The 23,961-nt window shown below is 39.2% G+C and overlaps 1 protein-coding gene across 5 annotated transcripts in view; it reads left to right on the forward strand.

The window, feature by feature from the left end:
• The window catches only part of dysf (dysferlin, limb girdle muscular dystrophy 2B (autosomal recessive)), a 362,566-nt gene that overhangs the window by 246,095 nt on the left and 92,510 nt on the right, over nt 1-23,961 (forward strand). For all 5 annotated transcript variants that reach the window (XM_039751919.1, XM_039751924.1, XM_039751920.1 and 2 more), the window contains one exon: nt 7,523-7,596. In XM_039751919.1, coding sequence (XP_039607853.1) covers nt 7,523-7,596 — 74 coding nt within the window. The remainder of the gene's footprint in view (nt 1-7,522; nt 7,597-23,961) is intronic.

The raw sequence follows: 23,961 nt of genomic DNA on the forward strand, positions 1-23,961 counted from the left end.
TCCGACCGCCCATTGTGTATTCAAACCTAATATTTTTACTTCCTATGTGTAATACTTTACATTTACTGACATTAAATTTCATCTGCCACAAATCTGCCCAAGCCTGTATGCTATCCAAGTCCTTCTGTAATGATATAACGGATTCCAAATTATCTGCTAATCCATCTATCTTGGTATCATCTGCAAACTTAACCAGCTTGTTACTTATATTCCTATCTAAATCATTTATATATATTAAAAATAGCAGCGGCCCTAGCACTGACCCCTGTGGAACATCACTCTTAACATAGGCCAGTTCTGATGAGGTTCCTCGCACCATCACCCTCTGCTTCCTGTGTCTGAGCCAATTCAGCACCCATCTAAAAACATCACCCTGAATTCCCACTTCTTTTAACTTGATGCCCAACCTCTCATGTGGCACCTTATCAAATGCTTTCTGAAAGTCCAGATAAATAATATCATAAGCTCCACTTTGATTATATCCTTTTGTTGCCTCCTCATAGAATTCCAACATGTTAGTAAAACACAACCTCCCTCTTCTGAACCCATGCTGACTGTTCAGAATAACTCCTGTCCTTGCCATGCGTTGCTCAATCTTATCCTTAATAATTCCTTCCATTAATTTTCCTGTGATGCTTGTTAAGCTTACTGGCCTATAGTTGCTTGGATCTGCCCTGTCACCCTTTTTATATAATGGGATGATATTTGCCATTTTCCAGTCCTTTGGAATCTCTCCAGTGCACAGTGACTTCCTAAAAATATGTGTCATGGGTTTATATATGTACTCACTAGCCTCCTTAAGAACACGAGGATAAATATTATCTGGTCCTGGTGATTTGTTTGATTTCATCTTGTTTAATCTGAGCAGCACTTCTCCCTCTACAATTTCCAAATCCCTCAGTACCTCCTTAGTAGTCGTTTACCTCTGGGAGGTTATCCACTTGCTCACTTGTAAACACTCAGAAAAATGTAAGTTTAGGGCATCTGCTATTTCATTGTCTGTATCTTTTAATTTCCCTTTACTATTCCTGATGAACTTGACCTTCTCCTTAACTGTTCTTATACTACTACTACTGAAAGAATCTCTTAAGGTCTTCTTTCGCCTTATCTGCTATATTCCTCTCCAACTGTCTTTTAGCCTCTCTGATATCCTTCTTAATGGTTGCCCTCATTTTCTCATACGTGCTACGGTTCTCTTTGCAGTCATTAGTCTTATATGCCTTATACAGCAGTTTTTTCCTTTGCAACTTCTTTTTTAAATCTTTATTAATCCACTGTGGAGTTTTTTTTAGTTTCCTATTACTTCCAAATTTAGGTATGTATCTGTCCTGCATTACATGTAAAACATTTTTAAACCTGTTCCACTGCTCCTCGACTGTCTCCACATTTAAAAGTTTATTCCAGTCTATCCTACTCAGACTTTGTCGCATCTGCTCAAAATTAGCCCTACCAAACAACAACAACAACATTTATTTATATAGCACATTTTCATACAAACAGTAGCTCAAAGTGCTTTACATATTAAAGAATAGAAAAATGAAAGACACAATTATAAAACAAAATAAATCAACATTAACATCGAATAAGAGTAAGGTTCAATGGCCAGGGGGGACAGAAAAAACAAAAACTCCAGACGGCTGGAGAAAAAATTTAAAAAAATACCAAAAAATAATTAAAAAAATATAATAAAAAAATACCAAAGTTCATCTTAACAATTTTAGTCTTTGCATCTGTACTCTTACAAAATACTGAGAATTGTATTACATTATGGTCACTTGACCCTAGTGGTTCAATCACCTCTACACCCTCAATTCTATCCTGATTATTACAGAATACTAAATCCAGACAGGCTTCACCCCTTGTTGGTGCTTTAACATGCTGTGTTAAAAAACAGTCGCTGATTACTTCTAAAACCTCCTGCTCTTGTGCTCCTCCATCTGCAAGGTTATCCCAGTTAATATTTGGATAATTAAAGTCCCCCATGACTATAATATCCCCCTGTAAACTTGCCTTTTGATATTACTAAAAAGATGTGTGTTGAAATTACTGTCTGAATTGGGTGGTCTATAACACACTCCTAAAATAAGACCTTTTCCCTAATATTTTCCAGGCGAAGCCACATGTCCTCACTAAGATGGGGCTCATCATCCAACTGAAGATGACTTACATTTAATTCCTGTTTGGCATAAACAGCAACCCCACCTCCTTTTCTGTTCTGTCTATCCTTCCTAAAAAATGTGTATCCCTCTATGTTACACTCATCCCCATCTTTGTTATTTAGCCAGGTTTCCGTTATTGCTATAATATCATAATTATGCTCTGCTACATACAACTCCAACTCACTTACCTTATTTTTGATACTTCTAGCATTAAGGCAAGCTATTTTTAATGTGTTAATCCTTCTACCTTTACGTGTTTGCTTAAAATTTACATTACTATGCATTTTTATTTCTACACCATTGTTTGTTCTTCCATGTATAGATCTAAATCTGGCCTGTCCTAAACTCCCTGCCCCCCCATTCCCTAGTTTAAACAATCCTCGACTAGCCTACACATACGCCTCCCCAATACATTGGTGCCCCTCCGGTTCAGATGTAACCCGTCATGGCAGAACAGGTCCCATCTGTTCCAAAAGGAGTCCCAATGCCCCATAAACCTATACCCTTCTACCCTGCACCAAGATTTGAGCCACAAGTTAAGCCTTCTAATCTCCTCAATCTTACCTGGACTGGCACGTGGCACAGGCAGAACTTCGGAGAAGACTACCTTGTCAGTTCTGCTCCTCAGCTTGGTACCTAACTCTTTGAATTTGGATCGCAGAACTGACAGACTACCCTTATGTATGTCATTTGTTCCAACGTGGACAATGACAACTGGATCCACCCCCGCTCTGGCCAAGAGCCTATCCACCCTTCCAGGGAGGTCTCCCACCTGTGCTCCCGGAAGGCAACACACCGTACGAGACTCTCTCTCTCTGGAGCACACCTGCGCTTCAATCCCCCTAATGATTGAGTCCCCAACTATCACTACCTCTCTTTTTGGGAACTGGTTTTGAGGTGGCCCGTTGGGGCTCCTCAACCCTGCCTACCACCTCAGAATTATCAGAGTCACCGTCCAGCTCCTCCAGGACATGATAACGGTTAGACACTTCTAATTCTGGGGTTGATGCCCCCGGACAGTGTGCACCCTTTACCTTACGCCTTGTGACCGTGACCCACCTATTCCTACCTGTCTGGTCTGGAATCTCCTCCCGCCACCTTAGGGGTGCACACTATCTCTAAAGGACAACACCTGGGCCAAGTCCGCCAATTCTCTATTACAACGCAGGTCAGCCAACTCCTCCTCCAGTTCAGCGACCCTGAGCTCGAGGTGCTGGATCAGCTGGCATCTCTTGCAGATGTAGCCCTCATAGACAACTGGCTCTTCCAAACCATCATCTAAAAAGTCCAACATCCAACAGGACTTGCATTGCACTGGCCTCATTATTAAAATTTGATTTGGGATTACTAAGCTGCCTTAACTATTTTTTTTTTCTTCTTAAAATTAAATTTCTTCTTCTTTCAGCTGCTCCTTAACTTAAATGGTAACACTAAGATCTGCTACAGATATTTTACACCTTTTCCCCTTAAGCTCCTGTACTGTTCTCCCTCTCAGCTGCCTGCTGTTTGCCTTTCTATGAGGTTAACTTTACTTTTCTCTGTCTCTTCTCCTAACTTTGCGCTCTTCTTACTTATAAGCTCTTCACTCGCACTGTTTGTATTCCCCCGTATTAATGAACCAATACGCTGCGCCCACTTAACTGTTCTGCCTCTGGACCGCTAAGGACTGTTTAATCTAAAATAAACAAATAAATAAAACTTTACTACCTTATTTGCTCCTACTGCCCCTTGTGCCTGATCAGCGTCTTAACGCAGGCTGCTTACCTGCGCACTGCTGAGTTTCCACCTTTTACTGCTTTGAAGTCAGCCGCGGCCTTTTTTTCTTTTCCTTTAAACTAAGGAATCGCTGTTACGACGACGCGGTTATTTATTTACAAATGCCGATATCAGTTACTGCTGCTTTCTACCCTGCCACCTCGATGCTAATTCAAATACAGATAACAAGAAAAGAACAAGTACAAGTACAAATAACTTTTCCAAGCGCACTTCCAAACACCCAGCTACTTTTGCTCTTGTGCGGGCGAAAAAAAAGCAAAAAAACCCTTCTAAAGGGAAAAAAGCTTTAAAAATTCCCACACGGTTCCTTAGCAGCAACTAAAACCCAAGTTTTTAAGAGCAAAATGTATTTTTTATTTAAATCTCACACCACAGAACAAACCAACAACTCTCAACAGACTCTAGCGTTTGCAAAGCACACGTGACTCTCAGCTCTCCCTGACAGGGCTGTAGATCAAGAGGGTCTCTATGCCAACTATGCTGGGGCATCCATACCTAACAGATGGTAAAGGTGTCTGACTATGTAATGTAATGAACAAAGTCATGGAGTGGGGGGTGAAAGGCTAATGGAACTTCTTCTGGTTGGTGAGTGTCAGCAGAAGAAACATCCCCTATGGGATAAGACCAAGTACAGTTCTCAGTACAGAGCACCGGTAGTCTGGAAACTTCCATGGCACCCTCCCCTTTTAATTCACAATGGCCTAAGGGGTATAGTTTGCAGAGCCCACTAAGTAGTATAATCATTTAGAAGTAATGCAGTGTAAAAGTACAGATCAGAAGTAGCACTATTCTTATGTGCTATGCCAAAGAAAAGAGGGCAATGCCGCTCTGCCCTACAGTTCTTACATCTGAAACTTGAAACTGAAATAGAAAAACTATTGAAACAATGTTATTTGTTAAAGGTACTATAATAATGATTGTTGGTTGAACTGTGCAGATTAGATTAATCAAGGACTAATCAGGTGATTACTCATTGTGATTTAGAATATGTGAATGTAAGAATGTGCCTTGCAGCTGATAATTAGGTGTGTCACCATCTCATTGTGACTGATGCTGCCAGGATAGATGGTGACCTTTAAGACCCTGAACTGGGTTAAGTGTGTTTGATAATAAATAGATAAAAGATGCTTTGAAATGAACCATTACAAACAATTTTTGTTGACTTTAAGACTGTTCATAAAATAGCAGCAAGCAAATCCTTGCAGGGCCAAAGATGAACTTCTCTGTGGATGTTACTCATATAATAATCTCACAATAATAACTGTCAAATTTCAAACTTATGTGTGAAATATTGTTGGAAAGAACACACTAGTCCCGTTGCCTGCCCAGACAGAGTACGCCCTATTTTAAAGTATGTGTCCCTTTTGTGCTGCCAGCCTCAGAATCTTCCAAAGTCTCTTTTGAATTCCCAGTCTTTTTCCTGCAGATTTTTGTTTACTGCTGATCTTCTCCATCTTGTAAATGTTGATTTAGAGATTTATTTCCCATTCCACTCAGTCCTGCTAGTCCACAATCTTTTGATTTGGCCTCTTCCCCAGATTTTTGAATAACTTGGACAGTCCTGACCTATCAGCACCTCCAGTGTTTGAAATTTAAAAAGTCTACACCGCCTTACGCTTCTCAAGCTGACTCGTCCATTAGGTGGCGCATACAACAACGTGCTTTTATAAGCAATTATTCAGGCTTTATTTTATGCATAGTTACAATGATCACAAAATATCTTATGCTGTAATACTTCAATCATTTTCATAGCTCAAATAATAGAATTTGTTGAACCACTTGCCGAGCAATTATGTAAAAATTGGTGTTTTGTGTATGTAAAACAGCCAATTTTATGCCCATTTGTAAATCCCTTGTGCATAGAAAAAATGGCTTGGGAATAACTCTTCATTTCAAACTATTTTTCATGAAATCTTGCATGATTTTCTAAAGACTAAAATGTCTATTTACATTTCCTTGCCTCTTTAGCCTATAAAACCATCATTTTTTCTTTCCAACCAATGTGAAATGTCACGCAACCTCCTTCAGTTAAAATGTAAAACCTGTCAGCTTCACAGATAGTTTTTGCTTATACAATTAATGAACTTACAGTCACCCCAACTTCTGCCCAACAATTGGGTAATATAGTTGGTATCAACTATGAAAACACAGTCTGTTTAAAAAGAGAAAAGCACAATGGGTGTCCAAAACAAGAATTCAGAGGTGAGACAACTCCAGTATAAAAGGCATTTTTATGGTAACTTTAGTACTCCCAGGGCCGTGGATAAAACTTAAAAATATTTGAAAACAATTATTCCCTGAGACAGTATGAAGGGTATGGTCTACAGCATAGATGACAACTAATTTTTTCTTATTTGACTAAACCATTAAACTGTTAAATACATTCATGCATTTGGTAGCATATTTTTAAAAGGATGGGTTCTGTGTGTACAACATGTGTTGTATTTCATAACAATGCTTGCTATTCTTATCCTTGGGTTTAGTAATGTCTTTTCTTTGAGATAAGGAAAATGAAACACTGGAGAAAAAAGAAGATAAGAGACATGACATTACTGTGGCAAACCAAATGAAAGCTAAATATTGGAAACATCCTTCACTTTCTTTCCTTTTTAGCATGGAAATAGCCTTTAATTTTTTTCCTTTGCCAATTCATACAGATACAGCCCTACACTGTCTGCTATGTTGTTTCACCTAAAAGAAAAAAGCAACACACATAGTCAAATGGGCTTTTGTCATAATATGTTTCCATCAACCATCAAATATCTAAAGGTGTCGCTTTGAATTGTACCCTCAGACCTGAATCATTTGGGAAAAATACCCTCAACATGAAACTATCTGAGTCTGCCTGCTCATGCAAATTAAGGACCAATCAACCAATCACAAGAGAGATGTTCAAGGATGTTTACAGTTTGGGCATAGGAAGGTTGGCAATTTGGTGACAATTGGTTTAGTTGAAGTGGACTGATCAAAATTGGGTGGGATTTTGTTGGACTGGGTGAGATTTTGACTGTGATTGGGCTGTAAAGTGTCTGTGAGTTCTGGCAACCTGAACAGGAACGGCCCCTTGTAATTCTTTAAATCAGTGGTATTTTAGAAACATTGAATGAATTGGAAAAGGAAAGTTCTGTCAGTCTGAATGGCCGGTTATCATTGTTTACCTACTTGAGTGCTTTTTTTGGGATGGCTCCAACCCTTTATCCAGGTTTTGCTGGACTATGCCTGGTGTTATCATGGAAGAAACAGTTAAAGAAAATGAATGGATGTATGTGCAAATCAGTTTACAGAGACATTCATTTATTGTAGTGCTTACCACAGTGATCAGTTTCATAAAACTCTTTAGAGAGCAATTACCCTTTCAGTGTGACTTTTTATGTAAAGTTCCTTTCAATTTACAAAGTAATTGGCTGATTTTTAAAGGAGCATATTTGCAGTCCCTCAGTTTATTTTATAGAGTTACAGATTGGAATCACACATTGGCAAATATTGCAGAGTGACTACATGGAGCAGAAAACAAACCATAGACACATTTCACATTGGACAAGCTTACCCTTTCCCTTGTGATCCTAATGAATGTCTCTGTGTTTCAGATGAGGTGAGTCTTACCCCTCGAGATGAGGTCCTCATTGACATCGATGATAAGGAGCCACTTATTAGAGACCAGGTGAGTGTTTTCTATCTGTAATACTGAACAAGAATGTTTCACTGTTACGCATATGAGCCTGGCCTAAATGAAAACATAATAGCGTTGACTTTGTTTCTGCTAGAGTGGAGTCACGTCATTTCCAATAATGTTTATTTACAGTGATATAAGGATGGGTGAAAGATTTAAAGGAATGACTTAAAAATAAATGCCAGAATTTTTCAGTGGGCACTTTGGGTCATTGGTTTAATCAAACCCTCTGTTTGTTTTCAATCAGTTCTAATCAGCATAGCTCAGACATTTCTGTAAGGCTGTTTTATCCTCTGAATAAAATTAGGTTTGTTCCAACCTTTTTTTTTAGATTATTGAAAATTTAAGGAAAACATCAAGAAGGGGAATAGTAACCAATAATTAATTTCAACTTACATTTTTGTATTGCACTTTTCACTAAGTACAGACTCAGAGCTTTTACACAAATACATCGCTATAATGCGATAATACTAAAATATCACTGATATACATGAACACACTAATTACAGTAAATACAGTAACACTGTATAACTGACCTATTTGTGTTAGATTAAGAAACAAAATATGGCAATATTAGTCCATTAACTTTATAATTGAGTTGTGGCCACAAAGGAGCAAGCGAAAACAAAAACTCCAATCAGCAAACATAAACCTCCAGGATCTCCATGGTCAGTTATTACAGAATAAGTCATAGACATTGTTAGCAGTCTAGCTGGCCAGCCCATCCAGTGGTGGACATTCCACAATACTATTGTTGTGAAAAGGAGCTTTGCCACAGTTAATATTAATTTGTTTCCATTATTTTTTTACCGTGACTTTTCTTGTTAGTGACTTCTGCATTATTGTTGCCTGACACTCACTTTCTGTGCCTGTTGATGGTAATTTGATTTTGTCCTTTTATTTTGTTGAATAATCTTTTTGACTTCCTGGTTCTGACCTTAGCTTAGTTATTTCATCTTGCTTTTGTTTGTCCTTGGAAGCAACCTCATTTCTCTGTCTCTAAATACATAATAATGTAAAGATTCACTTCCTTGGTGAGTCATTGTAAATTTAATTATATGCTGGGGAGTCTAACAAGCATATTTAATTCTTTCATCATTGAATTCCAAAACTCCTGTTATCTGCAGTGTCACTTCCCATGGTAATATAGTAGTGAAATAACAGACTACAGAAGAGTTGGTGGTCTGTAACAGCTTTATGGTTATCACGTTTATAATTTTGTGTACTGGGAATAGCTAATCAGCAGCTCTCAGCAGGGTATGCTAGACTAAAGTAATGAGTATTCAGTTTGAATTTAAATACACTGACACCAAAGGTTCATCTCTTACATAAGCTAACAAACTGTTCAACAGCTTCAGAGCTCTATAGCTAAAAGCTTGACCTTTTACTGTTTTATTACTAGCAGATTATCTAGTGGCTTCGCTCACTGAGCGGAAGGGAAAAAAATAAAATGCAGAATCCGGAGGAATTTGTGGCTCGCATCAGGCAGCTGTGTGACGTGGTAGCCTGTGAAGACTGCATCCGTCGAATCCGATTCTGTTCAGCACGTTGTTGGGGTGTTTGTGAGGCCCTCAATTGTGATTGTCATATACGTTGATCAGCGAGCCTTCTCTCTCGATCTGTTTCTGTCTCACTTTCTCTGTATAACCTGACTCTTTTTGTCAATGTTGATGGTTCCTGAAGTTCCCCAATACATTTTTTTGGGGATTTGCCCCAGTATTTTAAATGTCGGCATAAACCTAGACTGTTCAGTAGGAGCCAAGCTGCCAAATGATGTCATCTGAAAACACGAATTGTATTTCGTAATGTTCTGTAGAAAATGAGTTGAATGTGGATTTGCGCCAGAAATAAGAGACAATAACAGTTCAGGTGGAAGGCTTAAAGGTGTTAATTTCCCATTGCCATCTGAACACATTCCACGTGATTCAAATTTAAACCGCGCTTCCCAGCGTCCACTTTGTTGTTACGACCCGTCGCCGCTGAAGGCGGTTTACAGCTCGGCGCAGTTAAAAAGTGGAAAGACGCAAAGCTGTTTTCTTCATCTTTTCTACTATCAAGTACTGGGAATTAAAAAAAAAGTTACAATGTGGCAGTTTTGTCTGTCTCTCAGTGCTGGAGTCCAGAGCAGAGGGCTGGAAGAGGGCGACACGCGGCGCACTATGTAATACGTAATTTCCATATCGCGTGGTCATATGTAATTTCCGTTTCAAACGAGAAAAGAATTTTATATATATAGATTACAATATTTAGGACATCTGGGTCTTGCAATTGTAAGATATACTGTACTCTAGCATGTGTATGTTTTTAAGCAAGATAAGTAGGCAAGACATGGGAAATCTAAAGCTTTATATGTATGTAAGAAGAAGGATTTTGATATTACCTCTAAAGTTAACTGGAAGCAAGTGTAATGACTTTAGAACTAAAGTTATGTGGATATACAGTACTTTGTATTTCCTAGTAATTATTTCTGAAGCAGCATTTTAATTTAATGCATGATTTAATTTTACTGTATCCTTCATACTTGGAAAATGGCTTCATTTTCTGATATTTATAAGCTTATAAGCAAATTTTAGTTAGTGTTGTATTGTAATATGTGTAGATGGACTGGTGTCAAAGATATTACTTTAATCCGGTGCGGAGTTAAAACTAATGTTTAAACTTATTAAGTGAAAAGCGGAGAATCATATGCATAAGAGTGAGTAGTTAGTGAGTATATTTTTTTCTAATAACTCTTAGGAGCATCACCTAAAATAAAAACCCATAATGGTGTGAGCAGTGAGCTCAAAGACATATCATGTCTAACTTCAGAATGTAATAATGGGGTACTGTCAGAACATTTCTAGTAGCCTCTAGTATTTCAAGTATGAAGTAAACCATGAAGACACAGTGCCTGAGGGTGCAACATCATTTTCAAGTCTGTGTAACAGAATAGTGTAGTCAGTGGTTTCCACAATAGCAGTAGCATTTCCTCCATCAGAAGAAACCAAAAGCATTTCAGGAGCATTTCCTCCATTAAAAGATATCAAAATGTCTTTTTCAACACTGCATGATGCTGTTTCAGTAGTGTAACTAGTGCAAAAGCCACACTGTAAACCGTTTGTTTCTAGTCAATAAATACATGGCCTCACACCACTCTACATGCTTATTTCATGTGCTCCCCACCCACTTTGTAGAGCTAACAGAAGGCATCACCTCAGCTTCCATAACTCATATAGTTTACTGGAATGTCCATACGTTTAATATTAGTGGACAGGTGAAGTAAAGAATTTAGAAATAAAGAGGAAGAATAAGGGAAAGAGTGAGAATAAGTTTACTTTTTCCACTTTTCCAGATATCTGAAAGGGCTACTTGTGGCATTAATATTCTTAGAGATTAGAGAAAAGATTTCTCTTTCAAGACAAGCTTTACCATTGTGAACATAAACGTGTCCACATGTGCGTGGGGAATGTTGAACAGCCAACCCAAACAAAATACACAAAACTGCAGATAGTTATTGACTTTTCCTTGTATATATTATTATAGTGTCACTTTGTTGGCCTTCAATTTATGTTCATGAGATGCTACTTTAATTACATGAGAATTTGCAGCTAACAAAAAATGAGAACATTTTAAAATACTTTATGAATGTTATGACCAAAAAATGAGGCTAAGGCCTTCAAAGTTTAAAAAATGTCCTCCAATTTTATAAAGGGGAAAAATGTAAAACTCAATGAAATTTAAGTTATTTATTACAAAGAATAAAAAAAAGCAATCCAGGAAAAAGTGCACAAACAGGTTTTGTCAAAAAGACAAGGACTTAAAGACAACAAATCCAACAAGCAGTAAACCAGTATCAGTAGCTAGGTGGTCAAAACCATAAATTTCAAACAAAAATAGTAAGTCCAAAATCAGGAGTCAAAAACCTGCAATGCCCAAAGTACAGTTACAACCCTGGCAGAAATATAACAATAGCCAGTCACAAGAAGGAAGGTTTGTACCATTGATGTATTATGATGTCTTTGCACAAGGCAGCCTTGTAGTTTTAAAATACTTCTGTCTGCAAGGGGTCTAGCACTATGCCTCTACAATCAGTACATACATAGTGAACACTATGGACATTAATTACTGCCTTTTTCTCAATTAGACGCAAGTAAAGACTGGTGTATTAATTTCAGTGTGAGGACAGAACTGACTACAAATCAACAGATAATAAAGTTGGATAATGATTTGTAATGGATGAACAGAAAGATAACAACTGTGGCACACAGTAAACTGTAACCTAACAACAGTTTGTGTTTGGCTGGAGGAAAAGCACAGATGCATGCATCATTTCTTTTCTATTGCTTTCTTCTCCATTTAGCAGATAAAGAAAATACTGACAGAAACACAAGATAATAAATAATATCTTGCTTTACATGAAAATAGAGTGAATTCTCAAGTGGTTTCAAATGTGTTCTCCCGCAAACCTATGGTACATTAAGAAAGCCCAGAGTGGGTTTTGGTCTGGAATAGCATGGATGATAGGTTTTGATTTCTGTGTAAAACACATCAAGCCATGTTTGCATAGGGGTCTGTGCCCATATTGATCAAGCGTCTCAGTATAGAAAAACGGTACAAACTGGCTCAAAATTCTCAGAGTGATGCAAATCTGGTCATACTCTTAGGCATGTTATCAATATTCCTGTTTTGTAAAAATTCTCCTAACTTCATCAGGATTTAGGAGAGCTCAAAAGTTAAGTCTGTAGGAGCTGCCAGAAGATGGTGTTCAGGAAGAGAGTGGCATGCACATCCTGAATAAAGGGTAAATGCTTTGAAAACTTTGGACAACAATGAACTCATAAGAAGAAGATGAGATTGAATAATTTTTATAACAAGTCTCATTCGTTACATGATTGATCCATCTACAAAAGAAGCCATGCTCTATCACATGAAATGAAAGTGCTGGCAATGTTTTGACCACAGGGAAAATGCAGTTTTGCAGTAATTATGGTTTGGGTATGTTACAAACGACCATTTCTCGAATTTTGCACCAAACATTAAAATCCCTTACAATGTGTGAGGTAAAAGGCTATTTTATACATTTCCCTACTACTCCAAGGAAGGTAATGTTTGAGCAAGCCACATTCACGCAAATATAATCAGCATACACGTAAAGATCATTGCCCCAAGTGCAGATGAGCACACATATTTAAATCAAAGGGAGTGTCACAGTATCAATTCATAGGCTGCAATGGATGCAAATTGTATCATAGTGGCCAACATATTACCCTGAAGATAAGCCGGGTTAGATGGGCGACTGACTGCGAAATGTCACACACGCATGCAGAGCTTTGCATTTCATGAACCACTGGAACATTTTACAATCCTGGGAAGGTTCATGAACACTTCTGGGGTATTAGATAAATCTAGTCTTGCAGAGATAAGAGGGGATCTTGGACAGAGACACGGCACTTGACTCTGGAAGACAAACAGAACATTGGAAGTGTGACCACAAGTAATAGTCATTGCTAGTATCAGTATAATAGTTACTTTACGAGGCACTTCCTGTAACTGTAAGTGGGGAGGTGATTCTTCTGAAAATACGGCTGTGGATTATTCATTGTTAAATACAGTAAACATGCCTGTTGTTGGGTTTTACTCTCATTCAGTTGGAGTGACTCGGTCTTTCCATCTTGGTGCTGGTTACTGTACAATTCTTTGTTATTGTCGTGATCAAGTAGAAATAATAGCAGGCAGCTTAGTAAAGTATCCTACCCTTTTATGTTTTCCTCCTTGCCAGTGTGAACATTGGGCTCTTAGTCACCTCTCTTACCAAGACCATCTTCCCCAAGGCAGCCAGCCATAGGAGGGCTTGCAGTTGTTCCAAACCTCTTCCATTTAAGGATGATGGAGGTCTCTGTGCTCTTTGTAGCCTTCACCAGATTTGTGCCGTGACACAGTCTTATTCTTCTCCCACTAATACATTTAGTATTATTCTCCTGTTAGTGCACTAACATACGCTGGTGTGTTCATCAGAAGTCAACCAGACCTCTCAGGCTTTGAATTTGGCTTGTTGTTCAGCTGAAGAGTTGTCTAAAAATGTCAGCTGTGCAGAGGAGTACGATCTTTTGGATCTCTTTTACGTTGACTCTACATAGGAGTTTGTCCAGCTGCTATTGGGACCCAGTCTTGATGGTTCCCAGTGTGCCTACTCCTACTTGTGTTTCTCATGTGTCTGACTTTGATCTCAAGGTCTTTATATTTGACAATCTTCTCTGTCTCATTGTTTCGGATGTTATTGTCATGTTGGATTGTCACATCGATGAAGATGCCTAACTTGTTCTTCTTGCCGTGGAACATAATGTGCAGCCTATTATTATTATTATTATTATTATTATTATTATTATTATTATTATTATTATTATTATTATTATTATTATCTATTTTGGTGAAGCCTTACCGTTTCTATCAGAAATTCGCAAAATGTCATCATGGGTGCAGATTTATGGCAAAGGATGCTGTAATATCGTTCATTTCAGATATACATTCCTACTCTTAGCTGGGACTGAGACTAGGACATTTCATAAATATGTGTTATGTTTTACTCTGAGGTAGGGCACATTCTGATGCTAGTGTAACTTTTAGAGCAATTCCTAGGAGTAATTCTGAGACGCTTGATAAATACGAGCCTTGATCTTCGCTGAGATGTGGAGATGGCCCTTACAACACTACATCTTCAGAGTAGGAAGGATGGTACGTAGTTGGTGATTTACTACTAATATTTTCATTGACTGATTAAAACATGTTTATTAGCCTGGTGTCAAAGCTGTCATATCATAAATGCTGGTGACTACTTATCTCCTAACCGCTGGACCTTTAATACAACACTTGTCTAATTTTTATGCCACAACACTCTTACTATATTTATTTGCAAAAATATTCACAAAACCCAGGTCTCTGCTCTCCTGTGGTTTTAGTGTAAGGGATGGCATCTAAATGTGCCTCCAAAGATCTGTCAGTACAGAGAACTGGTTATCCTTGGCTTTAATTACATGTGCTCAAGCCAGGCAGACAGCTGTGACCTTGAACAAATACTGACTGTGAGCCTCTCCATGACAAGAAGATTAGAGCCAAGGGCACAGAAGACAAATGGGAAGAAAGCAGCTTCTGACAGGATGGATGTTTGCTCCGTATTTCTCTGCCCTTCTCATCTACCACATTAAAATAGCACTTTAGGTAATTTGCTGACTGCCTTTAGGAATGTGTTTAAAAATTCAGAGCAAGTTCAAATTAACTTTTCCCTCCTTTCAAACCACTAAGCACTGGAAAATTAAAAAAATTCCCGCATCTTGAAATTTTTTCACTTTCACAGCTGTGACCCTTCAGTCTCTATTTATTTAATCAGAGAATTGAGAATGAAGGAAAAAAAATTGGGTCCTGTGCAGTATGTTTCCATGGCCATGACCACAAATCTCTTTAAGTCTCTTTACCTTTTATTGAGCTGTTCAGCTGAAGTGGCTGGATGCATAGTTAAAACATTTCTTTCTCTTTAAGCTGATTTATAGGCGGGCATTGGTTTCTCATTAAAGACTGGTGGCAATGAAAACAGGGAGGCAGCTGCTGTGGCTTGGAAGGGATGTTAAGTGGGACAAGTTATGTGTCTTAATGTAAAGACTGGTATAATGACACCACTCCACTTTGATGTTTGAAATGCTTGACTCAATACATCCAGTTTGAAACCCATCACGCTGTGCAGAAGGTATGATTTGGTAGTTAAGCAATGGACTGTAAAGCAATGGGTCGCTGGTGTTGGTTTAGTCCTTCACACTGATACACCATGTAATCCTGACAGTGCTTTACTTCACAGCATGAAATGGTGTTCATTATAGAAATGTATTGTATCCCATAAAGATTACTTAATAGATTATTTCAATACACCGAAAGCCTGAATGCCTTTGTAGGTAAGAAATTAAATTATTAAACATAATTGCTGTGCCAGCAGCAAGTGCCATGGAGGAAAGACAGGCATCCTGGCTGAGATGGACAATGATTTCTTGCCCAACCAGGAGGACATAATGAAAGTATAGCAAGAGTGGAGATTTATCCCAGTCAGAGGACAAAATAACCTGAGACAAAACAGGAGATTTTGGGCAAATAACATCAGCTCTATGTCCACAGATGAAATAATGAAGCTTTCAAAGAAAAGAACGCCACACCTACTTTCAAACCTGGAGGAGGCCCGGTTATGTTTTGGGGCTGTTTTGCTGTGTCTTACAAGGGGTGCTTTGAGTCTGTAAAGTTAATAATGAAATCTCAAGACTTTCAAGATATTCTGGAATGAAATGTACTGGCCAGTGTCAAAAATACCATCTCAGTGAGGGAGGCCACCTATAGATCTATGAGAACTCTGCAGGAGTTACAAGCTGAAAGACTGTACAGACAGCAAATGTCGACCAAATGCTTCACCAGTTGTAGATTAATGGGAGAGTGGCAAAAGAAAAAACACACATGACATCTCGGCTAGAGTTTGCCAGAAGGCACAATGGGGAATCTAAAGCCAGCTAAGTTTCTATTCTTTGAACTTTTTGGCCATCAGATTAAACAGTATATTTGAGCACTATACATTATCAAAAATATGCCATCTCTACTGTGAAGAATGGCAGCATCATACTGTGGAGATGCTTCTCTGCAGCAGGCCCTGGGAGGCTTGTGAGGGTAGATGGGAGGATGAATCTAACAAAACATGGGAAAATTCTGGTTGAAAACCTGAAAGAAAATTCTGAAAGAAACCTGTGCATTAGGGAAGATTTGTTTTCCATTAAACTACAGAAGAATGTTTTAAAACAACAATGTTAATGTCCTGATGTAACCAAGGTAGAGTTCAGATCTAATATCACTGAGAATTCATGGCTCGACTTGACAGAGCCTGAGCAGTTTTTTAAAGATGAATGAGGGAAAATGGCAGTGTCCAGATGTGCAAAGAGACCCTTGAACACAGACTCAAGGCTGTCATGGCTGCCAAATCTCATCTATTAAATACTGACTTGAGGGGGGTGAATACTTATGTGATCGGTTATTTTGTGGTTTATATTTTTACCTAATTTACACCACTTTGCAGTGATCTGTTTTTATTTTGACATTACATATTTTTTTTCTGTTGATTAATGTCAAAAAAGCCAAAGTAATTGCACTGTATAATTCAATGTTGAATAAAAGTCAAATGGGAAAACTTACAAGGAGGTGAATCCTCTTTATAGCCACTTTAATAGTATTAGCTTCAGCACTTGAACATAATGTTTCGTCTACACTGCTACTCACTGTATAAGGTTTGTGAGTAACTTTAACTGCTAGTGCTGGAGACCCTGTCTATCAGTGATTTGTAAGGGGATCTGAATAAAAATGTCAATTGAATGTTGTAAATAGCACAAATAATTTTTCTCAAAATAGGTCACAACTTATAGAAGCAGAATTCGTCTTCTCTGGCTTCACGACATGAAATGACACCAGGGAGCCCAGCAATGCAGCTCTCATACAGAACTGTTACATGAAAGCCTTGTCGAATTCCAGTGCCTCTTGCGGCAGGCCTGCTCCTAATTAGGCCTATTACAGAGACTGGCTTTTTGAAGTTTACATTATTGTGTGTATAATGCCCTGGCACAGTGTGAAGGGTGGCTGGTTTAGATGTGGTACATCGTCACGGGCAAACTATTATTCTGCAGAGCTCGCCCCTGTCACCACAGGCGCCACAAAATCCTCTTTATTTCATTTTCAGCCAGGAATTTACTAAGGGAAATTTGGTGGGGGATAAGTTAAAATTACTAAAAGATAAACCCATTCCTCTCATCCCAAGATCCCCCCATTCGTTTTATTTATTTATTAATTTATTTATTTTGGGAAAAAAAGAATAATGGTACAAATCAGGCTGTTATTTGCAGTTTTTTTTTTCCTGCATGAAGTCACTCGAAAGAAAAGAAAAAAAGTGTAAGCATTTAATCTACGCTTACTGTTATTTATTTAGCTGTGCTTTTATTGCACACCACAAATATCATCAAAAGGCTTTATGAAAGATTTAGGCAAGACTGTAAATACAATGAACGTTCAATATCATTCCAAGGTGTGTTACAAATACATTACAAAGTTAATTTTTGCTGCTGGAGTGCTATCAGGTGAGGTGACTCACTCAGGGTCACACTATAAGTGTGATGGATTCATCCAATTGTGCTCTACACGCTGATTATTTAACTACTTAGCCACATTTGATACCCCATGAGTCCACAGCCATGGACCTCATCCTTTTCTCAGGACATCAGAAGTCATAATTGAGATGGACTGAGGCAAATGATGACACAAACACCAAGTATAGTGCTAAAGTATAATCCATCCATCCATTATCCAACCCGCTATATCCTAACTACAGGATCACGGGGTCTGCTGGAGCCAATCCCAGCCAACACAGGGCGCAAGGCAGAACGCAAGGCAGGACACAAACCCCGGGCAGGGTACCAGCCCACCGCAGGGCGTGCACACACACACACACCAGGGACAATTTTGAATCGGCAGTGCACTTAACCTGCATGTCTTTGGACTGTGGGAGGAAACCGGAGCACCCAGAGGAAACCCACGCAGACATGGGGAGAACATGCAAACTCCACGCAGAGAGGACCCGGGAACCTAACTGCGAGGCAGCAGTGCTACCCACTACGCCACCGTGCCTCCCCTAATGTATAATGTGTATTTTTATTAGCAATATTGTCCACAGTGTAGTACAAAAAAGTCTTAATCCTTTAAAAAACAGTGCATTGTAAAGAAGTTAAAATGAATAAATAACGCATATAGTTTAAATCAAAGATAAAATCAATCAGAATCTGTTTCCTTTTATTATGCTCTCCAGTGCTCTCTTTCTGTCTCTCCCATCTCATTCCACTCACCCAACATGCATATTTAGCAGGGCTGAAACACAAGCACATACAGCTCATACACCAACTCCAGTCACAGCCATCTCTGTCAGTACCCACTGGGATACGTGGAGCCCAACTCCTCTGTCTTGCCATCTTTCTTCAGTCCAGGAGGACCCCTGGAGGATTCTCCTCATAATCAGCAGGGGTTGATCCACTCCTAGAAAAACTTCCACCCACACTCCTCTATGGGGATCTCATCCTTCAGCTTGCACTGGCTCCAGCCCTATTTTGCTCTGCTGTCTTTCTCTCTGTCTCCGTGACTTTGGTCCTTCCTGATTTCTTTCTTGATCATTCTGACCTCCTCAGACCTTTTTATAACTCTGTGAGTGCACTTTATGCAAAGAGTCAATATTTGCAGTGTTGGCACTTCTTTTTCAAGACTTCTGCAATTCGCCATGGCATTCTGTCAATCAACTTCTGGGTCAAATCCTGACTGATGGCAGCCCATTCTTGCAATGCTTAGAGTTTGTTAGAATGTGTGGGTTTTTGTTAGTCCACCCACCTCTTGAGGATTGACCACAAGTTCTCAATGGGATTAAGGTCTGGGAAGTTTCCTGACCATGAACCCAAAATTTTAATGTTTTGTTCCCCAGGCCACTTAGTCATCACTCCATCATGCCACCAAATTCTTCTTGGATGGTTGGGAGAAGTTGCTTTCGGAGGATGTTCAGAAGGGTGAGCAAACTAGGGGTACTGCAATTTATGGTGTCATCCTCATACATCTTTTACATTTGTTTGTTTCCAATAGTTTTGTATTCAAGCATTAACAGTTCGATTAGGAGTTGGTACTTCAAATTTTTGATGTATTCTGCTACCAGTAAGGAGAGAAGGAAAAAAATAAGTGTAACACAGTTGAAAAATTTTTAAAATAAAGCTTGTTTACATTGTTTATTTGCACTATACACAGGAGTAAACTATACATAGACTTCCAATTTGCAGATCATGCACCATGTATGGAGCCCGTGATCACAGGACCGATATCACAGGTTGGCTTGTTGGGCGTTCAAAGACCTCAGAAATTCAGAAGCTCCAATTGGACAGCCAATTGGACTTCATGTTTCTGTCGCTTGGTTTACTTGATTTGAGTCAGATAACTCCTCCCATCTCCCTAATCTTAACCATAGTGTAACCGGGTATATCGCGTAACATCACTGACATATAAAGTAATGCAACAACCTCATCAACCGAATGGAGCTCTGGAGGTCTGTAGCCTGACTTGTGTTATTGCTCCTTCATGAACCATCAAATTAATAATGCTGACAGTCACAACGATTTCCTGTTAAGAAAGTTGAGAGATGGCTTCAAGTTAACACCAATCAGGAGCACAGAAAGGAGAAGCAGCTCATGCTGCACTTGTTGCAGGTGTTGTATTGAAATCTAAATTTGTCCAACTTGCAATAAGCTAGCTAATGTTACATTAACTGCTATTACGCTAAAGCTAGCGGTTTACTGGGGTAACAATGGATTATATGTAAGTGTTTTGATATCGAGTGTGGAAGATATTTTATCTGATGTAACATTGCCTAGTTGACTGTAGATTATTTATTACCTCCACATAAACCTCAGGACCTACACATGTTGTTAAAAGCTGCTTACGTCAGTCAACATATCAAGTGTTCTGAGTGTTGTTGCACTGAGGAGACGTTTGTAAATTTTACCAACACACAGGCTCTCTGACTTTATAATTTGTTACTAGCTGAATTGTGGGAGAACACCACACAAGAAACTTGACATACAAAAAGAGCAATTAGCTCAGATTAACTTTAACTGTTGGTTAATTTTATTGGCCGCTAAAATTGCTGATTCAGTTAGTGCCGTATTGCTATTTGCTGCCATTGGAAGGTCAAAAATTCGTACGTGTAGGTGATATATTCACATATCCATGCTTTAATATGTCAAAATATTCAGCTTCATTTTGGATTTACTGTATTAAGTACGTTTATTAAACATGTTCAGTAGTAGTAGTAGTAGTAGTTTTCTATTTTATTATTATTATAAGTAGTAGTATTTTATATACTACTACTAGTAGTAGTAGTTGTAGTCTTTTATGCTAGTAGTTGTAGTCTCTAATGCTTTATTAAATTATCCATTATTAATATTATTATTAGTAGTAGTAATATTAATATTGTTTTTGTAGGTGTTGTATAATATGTCACATGTGATACTTTGACCATATCAAGTACCAAAGAGTAACAGCACATTGATACCTTGGACCATTATTATTATTATTCATATTATTATTAGTATTAGTAGTAGTAATAGTAGTATTACTAATTAGGCCTTCATTTATAAAGGAAACAAATCAAAAATTTACCCTTAAGTTTGCCTCTTTCTTTACAGTATTTACAGTATCATTTAACGGCATACTGCACGATAACGTGCAATGAATACACTTGACATATAGTTTTCATCCTCTTTCTCTGTACGTTTAGCATTTGTTTGCTCAGAGTTTAATGCACTTGCTGCTTCCTGAGCAGCTCTTCTTTTATCCACCCTAGCGTCCCGCTTCTTCTCTTCTTACGTCGGCACCTTTATTTAGTTGTTTGCAATTTACATGACTACTGTCTTTAGGTCTGCAAATATCTGTTAATAATGCTGATTTGGAATATCTGATTAACATTTACTACATAGTATCAAAGTGAGTGCATCTCCAGCACCTGCACCGTGTTTGAAGTGTGATCACATTTACAAGATGCAAAACACCCTTGTGCTGCAGATTATGGACGTTTAATTGTCGGGCATTCATTTTACGTTAATGCAGTACATAGTTTGATCTACTTGAACATAAGTTGAATTTAAACATTTTTTTTATTATGCTCAACTGCTATCTGCTCATGAGACAAATTTTTTATAAGGTGTTCTATGTGAGCTTGTATGTATGTATGTTTGAATATATTTTTATGCGGATATTGACTAATTACAGGCAGAAATATTTCCCATAATGCCTAGAGTTTCTTTTAGTTTGATTGGTCCCATGTTGGATCACATTCATACTTCATGTGAACTACCCCAGGGTTCAGTACTACACAGAGACGATTGTTTCTAAAGGCTTTCGGTCCGGTTGCTTTGGTCTACACTACAGAGCAATTGGAGTGTTCACATCTAACAAAATGAACCAGACTACAGGGAAATCACTCCCCGAAAAAACTGCTACAAATGAACTAGGTGTGAAAATACCTTAAAATTTGCATGTACCCATCCTGTTAGCTGAGCAACAGAACTGTACAGGGTACTATATAGTGTGTGGCATGTAAAGAGTGGAATGAGGAATAAATGTTTTGAGAAAGAGGGAGAGGGCATTTGTGGAGTTCAGTGGAATGAGGGCATGAGGTGAAGATAAAGGGGTGTGGAGCAGCTAGGAGTGGACAACAAACAAACAAAAAAAAAAGTCTGAAGCTGAATAAACCAGGCCAAGAAAAAGTGTCATATTGTTTGCAAATGTTCAGTCTCTGGAAAATAAAATGGACGAGCTCTGCTCTCGGATTTCCACGCAGAGGGACATTCAGGATTGCTCCATATTGTGTTTCTGTGAAACCAGGTTGGGGGAGAGGACACCCAATGAGGCAATAACACCAGACGGCTACACGGTCTTCAGGGAGGACCAATGCGCTGCGGACAGCAGTAAGACTCGCAAAGGAGGAATGGCTGTCCTCGTCAAACAATCGTGGTGTACCGACTGTAAGATCATTTCTAAATCCTGTTCTGAAAACATGGAATATCTGACTTTGAAGTTAAGGCCATTTTACCTGCCCAGAGAACTGCAATGCATCATTGTGAGTGTCGTGTATATCCCCCCCTCCGCTAAGGAGGAGGCTGCATTGAAGGAGCTACACGATATGATCAATGAGCATGAAAACACGTATTCTGACACCGCTGTTATCATTCTGGAGATTTTAACCACTGCAATCTCCAGAAAAACATGCCTAAACTGCATTAGTTTGTGACCTTTTGTGAAATAAAACACTGGACCACTGCTACAGCAACATCAGAAACACCTTTTCAGCTGAACCAAAACCTAATTTTGGAAAGTCTGATCACTTGGCGATTCGGCTCAATCCAGTTTACAAAAAAGGCTCAAGACAAAGCCAGTTATAGCCAGGATCGTTAATACCTGGACTGATAATGTAAAAGCTAGTCTGCAGGGCTGCTTAGAGGCCACAGAATGGAGCACTTTCAAAGAGGCCACTAATGATATCCATGAATACACAGAGACTGTAAGTGACTACATTAGTTGGTGCACGTCCATATGTGCCCCTCCCAGGACTGTGCTTATGTTCCCCAACCAAAAACCCTGGTTTAATGGAGACATAAAACAAAATCAGGACGCAGCAGGAGGCCTTCAAGTCAGAAGATCAAGTGGAATATAAGAGAGCCCGGTACAAGCTGCAGGAATCTATCAGAACAGCAAAAAGGGCTCACTCACAAAACCTTGAAGGCTACTACTTCAACCACAACACACATAGCATGTGGCAAGGAATTCAATCTGTCACAAACTACAGGAGAACCACAAAAACAACCATAGACCCCCAAGATGCCACCCTTCCAGACAGCGTTAACACCTTCTATGTCAGGTTCGACAGGCTGAACACAGACACACCCTCAAAGGCTCCCTGTGACCCTACAGACACTGCTGTCCAGGTGACACATACCTGAAAGCTCTGCAGAAGGTGAACCCCCACAAGGCTGTAGGACCCCAGCTTTGAAGACCTGTGAACCCCCACTATGCTGACATCTTCAAACTGTCATTATCCCAGGCAGTAGTCCCCCGTATTTTCAAATCCTCTGCCATCATAGCAGTCCCCAAAAGACCGGACATATCCACCTTAAATGATTTCAGGCCAGTGGCACTCACATCAGTCACCTTAAAGTGCCTAGAAAAACTGGTTCTCACGCACATCAACCACACGGTCCCGGATACTGTTGACCCCCTCCAGTTTGCCTATCGCCCCAATCAATCAGTGGATGACCCGGTAGCAATAACACTACACCATACTCTGTTTAAACTGGAAGGTAGCAGAACTTTTGCCAGGATGTTTTTCCTGGACTACAGTTCTGCTTTCAATACCATTGTCCGGGCAAACTGATTGAGAAGCTGATAGACCTCAGCGTCCCAACTTCCACCTGTAACTGAATCCTGGATTTCCTGACAGATGGACCACAGGTGGTGAGAATGGGAAGATGGGTGTCGGCTGAGCTCACAGTCAGCACAGGATCCCCACAGGGCTGTTGCCTCAGACCCAAACTCTTCACCTTGTATACTTATGACTGTGTCTCCACCCAGGACAACACCATCGTCATTAAATATGCTGATGACACCACCATCCTGGGGCTCATTAAGGGGCGGGGACGAGTCAGGGTACAGGACCCTGGTAAACAACATTCTTGTCTCAACACAGACAAGACCAAAGAACTAATACTGGACTTTAGGAATAATCCTCCC

The sequence above is a fragment of the Polypterus senegalus genome, chromosome 4 (assembly GCF_016835505.1).
Source record: "Polypterus senegalus isolate Bchr_013 chromosome 4, ASM1683550v1, whole genome shotgun sequence".
NCBI classification, from domain to species: Eukaryota; Metazoa; Chordata; class Cladistia; order Polypteriformes; family Polypteridae; genus Polypterus; species Polypterus senegalus.